General features: G+C 41.8%; 1 protein-coding gene across 5 annotated transcripts in view; it reads left to right on the forward strand.

Moving 5' to 3' along the window:
- The window catches only part of LOC310824270 (poly(A) polymerase gamma-like), a 38,415-nt gene extending 32,648 nt beyond the window's left edge, over positions 1-5,767 (forward strand). For 4 of the 5 annotated variants that reach the window (XM_083697128.1, XM_083697129.1, XM_083697130.1 and 1 more), the window contains 3 exons: positions 1,736-1,839; positions 2,070-2,299; positions 4,285-5,767. In XM_083697128.1, coding sequence (XP_083553254.1) covers positions 1,736-1,839; positions 2,070-2,299; positions 4,285-4,520 — 570 coding nt within the window. In that variant the 3' untranslated portion in view covers positions 4,521-5,767. The remainder of the gene's footprint in view (positions 1-1,735; positions 1,840-2,069; positions 2,300-4,284) is intronic. The other variant, XM_083697131.1, reaches the window with a different exon arrangement.
- The last annotated feature ends 2,347 nt before the right edge of the window (positions 5,768-8,114 follow it).

The raw sequence follows: 8,114 nt of genomic DNA on the forward strand, positions 1-8,114 counted from the left end.
GGCACGAGCCGCCAATAACCGTCCTCCATAACATAAATATTCCCTTCACCCATTCTCTGTCAAAAGTCACCAGAATTGCTTGTTTAACATGTGATATGCAACACAGCCCCCCCCCCTTCACCCCCTCACATAAATTAGTCGGATATCCAATAGAGGCAAAATTGAAGATAGTCAAATTACTGTATACAAGCTAGACCAACCTTTTTAGCCTACTGAGGCTATGACAAAGAGAATGGTTTGCCTTATCAGATTGGCAAAATCAAGTTTATTACAGCAGCTCTTGAATTGCAGAGATGAAGAGTGGAAATGGTTTAAATATCTGGTTATTTTAACGAGGGACCAAGTCCTATCTACTCTCATACCGTCATCAAGCATTCTCTCAGCGCAGAGAAGTGAGGGAAATGTTTTTGCGCAATTATGTTTCGTGAGGGGGGTGACTGGAGTAAGGATTTTGGGTTTCAGTGGATAATGGGATGATAATGCATTTATTTTGTATAGCACTTTTTGGTGGATCGTTTGAAGGGTGAGTGTGCTGGATAAATTACCGCACATGCCTTTGTTTGTTAATCGGAAATCAAGAAAAAGTTTACCCTCTCCCGTTAACCATACAGTATATCACTATAAACTATGAAAAAAGACGTGTCAACATTTGTTCTCTCGCTCTCTTGCTTGATCGTGACTGTGTGAGCAAGTCCCCTCCCATTGTAACTATACCTCAACTACTCGGCTTTTTGTTATTATGATTATAATGAGTACAACCTTCAAAAAAGTATTTTACACACAAAAGTATCACGTGTCCAATACAATGTATGCAGGAATGTAAACAAAAAAAAAACTAAAAAAGTCAGCAGTATTTGAAAACACGTGAATTAAACCGTAAATAAACAAAAAAACCTAAAAAAATAAAAATAAATCAACAGACACTTTTTTTTTTTTTTTTTTTTATTGATACAAGTGCCGACTGCCGGTGTCTTGGCCTGAATATATTTGTCAGATATCCAAGTTAAGCTATACAAGCTTGACCAAACTTTTTTTTAAACCTCCCGAGGCTATATGGCTCAAAACGCAGCGCAAATATCCTTCACAGCTCTTTTCACCACCTTAAAGTTCAGCTACTGTATACAAGCTAGACCACACTTTTTAGCCTACCGAGGCTATGATGCTGTACAAAACGCAGCACGTTTGAAACAACTCGAATAGCAAGCTATAGTACTCTTGCAATGTAAACATATCCATCATGCTCAACAATGCCTCCTGGTGTTTTTTTTGCGAGGTGAATGACCTGGTGCGACATTGTCACACCAGGGGGGACTTTCTAAACTCCGACCTACTGTAGCAGCAGTGGCATTTTTTTTGGGATGAAGTCATTAGCGCTAGTCTTTTTTTTTTCTCCTTCTCTAACCTTAGGTGGAAGAGGTTACGTGCAACACCCTAAAAGTTACACTTAATATAATTCTTTATCCGACCACGCTGGCAGCGGCTCTGTTACACATTGTGAATTGACAAACGGCTCATAATTTGGCGGTTTGTGATTGGGGGGGGGGGGGGGCATGGGCTTTTTCAAATCCTGCGGGATTCCGTATTATAGTTATACCGCTCAACCCTAGGACCTATATCATTTTGGTACTTGTATCATTTGTGGGGGACAACTTGTAGACTTGTTAACTATTGTTATTATTGTATTAATTACCCTAGTGGTAGCAACATCTGTGCGTGTTCATTTGTGCATTTCCAGAGACTTCCCAGTATGGAGCTGCCAGACGCATCCTCTCCCCTTCCCACCAGTAACACATGTTGTGTGGTCAAAAACTCCATCAAATTAGCCCTAAACAGACATGGGTAAAAACGACATTTACACCCCTGATACTACTCTATATATGTACAGATGGAGTGATAGAATGTTTATGATTTCAGAGTGAACTATCCCTTTTGCAGTAACAATCTTAGGAGGATTTCCTGGGGAGGGGAGAGAGGCTCAAAAAGCCAATTGAAAGCTGGGAATGATATTAGTGCTACTATTTTTGTTGCCTCAATTGATTCTCAAATCTTTCTCCTCCCGTTTCATGTAGCATCACACCTGCCAAGACGCCCGTCCCTCTGTTTGTGGACAGCTTCCCAGCGTCTGATATGTCTCCAGCCAGAACAGAGCAGGGCATGTCCATCCCAGTCATCGGCTCAAGTGAGCACCACTCCCCTCAGAGCTATACCCGGTCTACATACCTCACCTGTTTCAATGTCACTCCTGAACATGCACACGTGGCATCATCAAACGAGCGCACCCAAACTCTGAGCGCACCAGGTGACAGTAGAAGTTTTCACAAGCTAAATCTAGTGCCCTATTCAATTAACAAAAGTAATCAAGGTTGTATTCTGTCATGCGCTTGGCAGTTAATGTTAAATTACGTTTTGAAAAGTTCTTTTTTTTTTTACCTACTTAAGACTAGCTTTTGCATTGCTAATGTTCACTAACTGGCTACACACACAAACCAGCTCTGTGTGCACAACGCACAGATACACACACTTGCATCGCTGAAATTATAGGGCCCTACCTTTGTCGTCTGGATTGAATCCAAAATGTTGCCATTTTTTGTAGTTGCACCAAATCCTCTGCCATGATCCAAGTCAACAGGTCACTTCACACTAGTTTACTGGCTGCTAGCTTCAGAATAAAAAATAAAAAAATCCTCACTGGTTACCGTAGGCTATAAAATGTACCACAGTGTCACTGATCACACCTTGTGTATTACATATGGCATTTAATCAATTTAATAAATGGCAGCTCCTGCGCTTGGCGAGTATAATGGTAAAATAACGGTATGGATGGGAATTACACCGGCATAAGCTTGTACACCGTATTTATTTTACCTTTTATTTTGGTTATAAGTTTGAGTCCCATCGAGACCAAAGGACTCTTTTACAAGGGGAGCCCTGCATACACACAGTTTACAACCATACAAATACAAAATTACAACATTTATAAAACACAATCAAGAAAAACAAACATACAACAAACAAAGAGGTCCTCAATTAAAACTTTAAACTGCCTGAGCAGCACCAGAGCAACCAACTGAAACGTTCTCTGCAGATTGTTCCAGCAGTGAGGTGCAGCACAACTAAAAGAGAATTTTTACTCAATTCGGTGGAGACCCGAGGAACCTCAAAAGTTAACCAACTCTGAGAACGAGTTAGGTAATTGATGTTCTTGAATTTCAATAATGAGGTTGGGTAAGCCAGGAGTTTATGCAGTAGGGCTTTACACACAAAAAGGGAGTAATGAAGAGATCTATGGGACTTTAACAAGGTCCAGCCAACCTTTTGATGAAGTATGAAATGATGAGTATTAAAACATCACCTGTGATGAAGTGAAGGGCGCTATGGTAGATGGCATCCAAAAGCTTAAGAGTAGTGGCTGCTACACTTCGGTAGATGACCGTAATCAAGCACTGGCATGAAGGTTGATTGCACAATCCGCTGTCTGCTGTTCATGGAAAGATCTATTCCTATAAAAGAAGCCCACCTTAAATCTTTGCTTTTTTAAGCTCCTCTGTATGTTTTCTGATACGCTCAATAGGGGCACCACCGAAAGTACATCTGCATAAATCAGATACATTTTTCTGTGATTTGGTAAATAACATATTTTGTTTTTCCAGCATTAAGTACCGACCTCAGCCCAACAAATGCTCTCTGCAAGACAGCGAATGCAGACTGTAGCTCAGAAAGAGCCTGGTCAATTGTGGGGGCAATAGCATATACAAGTGTCATCGGCATATAGATGCAGGTTACAATTATTTACAGATAATCCAATATTGTTCATGTAAATGGTAAACAGAACCGATCTTTGTGGAACACCCTTTTTTATGTCCAGAAAACCTGATTTAACACCATCAGTTGAGACACACTGCATTCTGTCCGTTAAGTAAGATTTAATTTTCAACCATCTACATGACGCCTGATCCAGGCCTATTTCAGACAACCTCTGAATTAGTTGGTAGTGGTCGACTGTACCGAATGCCTTGCAGAAAGCACAATGTTTTTTCTGATCAAGGCAATTTAACACATCATCTAAGACGAGCGTAGTAGCTGAGACTGCTATGACCAAGTCTAAAGCCAGATTGGTGCACATTTACAATAGAATGGGAAGATAAGCTGAGAGTTAACCAGGGACTCTAATACTTTAGAAAGGCAAGATAGCTTGGATATTGGGCGGTAGTATGCTACCGGTAAAACCTTCCACTGGCTCAACCGTACCCTGAGTTAACTTGCATCTCTCCTTTGCCTCTGTAGAAGCTGTCATCACAGCCTCTGTGGCGCCCCCTGCTGGCAGCACCATCCCTACGTTAGTGGGCTGGAGTATGGACCCCCGTCTCAGCTCCCCTACAGAGCCTCCCCTTCCTCTCTCTAACATCATGGGGGGCCCTTTCAACGGAGCCACGCCCAAGAGGCCCCATTCGCCGTCGCTGGAGGAGCAGTCCAAGAGGCTCAAAGACACTGAGCAGGCTAAATACACATTATGTGAATAATGTGTGGGACAGAAATATGAATGGATGGATGTGGGGCTCTGGTATCATCCAGATACCAGTAAGAACATGAATTCGCTCAGCGCAGTGGATACTTGCTGTTGTTCTTTAGAGACTCCCCAGTATTGAGTTGCTGGAAGCGTTCTCAACAATAACAGTTGTCGTGTGGTCAAAATCAAACTAACTTTCAATCTCTACAGTTCACCCCTCCAATCCAAATCGCAAGGCCAGAAAATGCTTGTCCAACGCACACTGCAAACCTGAAAGATTAATCTTAATGTGGTAAAAGTGTGAGGCACTGATTTGAAACACTGCCACTGGATGATGCTGTGGACGGGGGAGGGTATTTAGTTATGTTTTTAATTGCCTTATTGAGTCCATGCCTGCCTACCTACCTACCTATTTGAGCATGTTTTGAAATTAAACTTATACAGTTGGTGAAGCTTATGTACATGACTCATCTTTAAAATAAATAAAAAACACTGTTAGTCTTTTGATACAGTTGAATTGTAGTTTTTATAACTTAAAAAGAAAAAAAAAAAAAACGTTTTTTTTCCCACTGTTTGTCACCCCCCCACCCTGAGTTTTTTTTGGTAATCGATGTATAGGTTTCAATATATTTACAGGGAGGACCTTTGTGGATTTTCCTAGCACCTGTACTGCATTATAACCATGACTATATGTACAACCACAACCCCTAGACTCATTGTTTCACAGCCTTTGGACCTAGTAGACCTAGCCCCTCACCCTACCTTTGACACCTGAGAGGGATCAGGGATTGTAGGGTTGTGATGCAGGGTCAGGGTGAAGGAGTAGCCAGTGGCTGGATGTGTGGTGTTTTGTGAAAATGGTTTAAAGCTTTTGCTGGTGTGTGCGCATGCATACTCAAATTCCCTTTGTATTGGATGTTGGCCCTCTGCGCCTCCCGTGGAGGTTATTAAAATGGTGAATCCTGAGGTCATGATGGAGGAGAGAAAGGTGACATCAGATTTATTTACAGAAATCATCTATGTATTGAAGAGGCTTATTTCTTCATTATTGGGGGTTTTCTTATCGCTCTTATTTATTTGTACCATACAATTTGTTTATACTTTGCATAGCAGGTCTTTCTGAGTGGCATCTGTACCACTCTTTCAAACTTATCATTCATTTTGTTTTGGATTTTTTTTTGTTTGCAACGAATTCTATTTGAAAGGGTATTTTTGTATGTAATGTTTGTCACCTCCTTTAAATGAGTCCATTAAATCCGTAAACCCCCTAGTTCTCTTGTTGTGCTTGCTTTGGGCATTCATCTATTATCACAACAATGTATCATTTTTGTCTGTCTTCTAGTTCAGTGGATACATTTACATTTTAGACATTTAGCAGACGCCTTTATCCAAAGCGACTTACAACAAGTACATTTGTCTAAGTAAGTGAACCATCTATACATCAGTCATCATAAGAAAAACAAATTTATGCTAGGACCAGGGGCCATTGGCAGTGACAATGCTAGAAGAAGGAACAGTTGCTATTATTATTATTTTTTTTTAAATTACAGGAGAGAAGCTGTACAGGGGGGTAGTGGGGATGAAGAGGTCTTTCGGAGGGACAGTCAAGATGTAGCCTGAAGAAATGGGTCTTCAGTCTACGGCGGAAGATAGGTAGTGATGCATTGGACTTCAATTATCTACCCCTTGGCACACTGATTTGTCTACAGTCTACGCCACTGTTCTAAGCACTCATGAGAATCCACGTTACCTCGCTGGAGACCACTTGTCAAGAGTTTGCAGAGCACTTGCACATTTTTGTTACACTTCATTTGAAACCCTGTTCATTATGCCCTTGTGTTATGAACACAATGCTCCTTGCCATGTGAATTATATATGTTATGATCTATACTGCCAGATTACAGGCCACCCTTCATTAATTGAAATAGCCATCACACAGCTGAGAACCTTACTGTACCTTATATCGCAATGGTTAGGTATGTAAGAAAATGCAATGTATAATGCAATATGTTAGGCCTACCACTGTTAGGGCAAGCACTGCGTCAGACGCTATGATTGTATGTTATAAAAACGAATGCGCCACCTACACGAAGTTACCCCTCCCCCTTGCATAGGACAAGGGCCTACGTACAATTGAAATGCGGGTGTATTCAAACTGGAAACTTAACAGTTTGTCTTATTCAATAAAGGTATATACAGTGGGGGAAATAATTATTTGATCCCCTGCTGATTTTGTTAGTTTGCCCGATTACAAAGAAATGAGCGGTCTATAATTTTTATGGTACTTTTAGTTTAACAAATAGAGACAGAATATCAACAAAGAAGTCCAGAAAAAACACATTATATAAAGTTATAAATTCATTTGCATTTGATCGAAGGAAATAAGTATTTGATCCCCTACAAACCAGCAAGAATTCTGGCTCATACAGACCGGTTATATGCCCATGAGGCACACAGATTAGTCCTGTCACTTTAAGAAAGTACTCCTAATCTCTGCTTGTTATGGGTATAAAAGACACCTGTCAATAGAATCAATCTCTTCCATTCCAACCTCTCCACCACCATGGGCAAGACCAAAGAACATTCAAAGGACATCAGGGTAAGAGTTGTCGACCTGCACAAGGCTGGAATGGGCTACAAGACCATCAGCAAGAAGCTTGGTGAGAAGGAGACAACTGTTGGTGCAATTATTAGAAAATGGAAGAAATACAAAATAACCATCAATCGCCCTCGGCCTGGAGCTCCATGCAAGATCTCGCCTCGTGGGGTAAGGATGATCATGAGAAGGGTGAGGGATCAACCCAGAACTACACAGGAGGAGCTTGGTAATGATCTCAAGGCAGCTGGGACCACAGTCACCAAGAAAACCATTGGTAACACACTACACCGTAACGGATTGAAATCCTGCAGTGCCCGCAAGGTCCCCCTGCTCAAGAAGGCACATGTACAGGCCCATCTGAAGTTTGCCAATGAACACTTAAATGATTCAGAGAAGGCTTGGGAGAAGGTGATGTGGTCAGATGAGACCAAAATTCAACTCTTTGGCATAAATTCGACTCTTCGTGTTTGGAGGGAGAGAAATGCTGAATGCTACAATCCCAAGAACACCATCCCCACCGTCAAACACGGAGGTGGAAACATTATGCTTTGGGGTTGTTTCTCTGCTAAGGGTACAGGACGACTTCACTGCATTGAGGGGCCAATGGACGGGGCCATGTACCGTAAGATCTTGGACGAGAACCTCCTTCCCTCAGCCAGAGCACTGAGGATGGGTCGTGGATGGGTCTTCCAGCATGACAATGACCCAAAACATACGGCCAAGGCAACAAAGGAGTGGCTCAAGAAGAAGCACACTAAGGTCATGGAGTGGCCTAGCTAGTCTCCAGACCTTAATCCTATCGAAAATTTGTGGAGGGAGCTGAAGCTTCGAGTTGCCAAGCAAAAGCCTTGAAACCTTCAGGATTTGGAGAGGATCTGTAAAGAGGAGTGGACCAAAATCCCTCCTGAGATGTGTGCAAACCTGGTGACCAACTACAAGAAACGTCTGACTTCTGTGCTTGCCAACAAGGGTTTCTCCACCAAGTACTAAGTCATGTTTTGCTTGGGG

This window comes from Argentina silus (genome assembly GCF_951799395.1).
Source record: "Argentina silus genome assembly, chromosome: Y".
Taxonomy (NCBI): domain Eukaryota; kingdom Metazoa; phylum Chordata; class Actinopteri; order Argentiniformes; family Argentinidae; genus Argentina; species Argentina silus.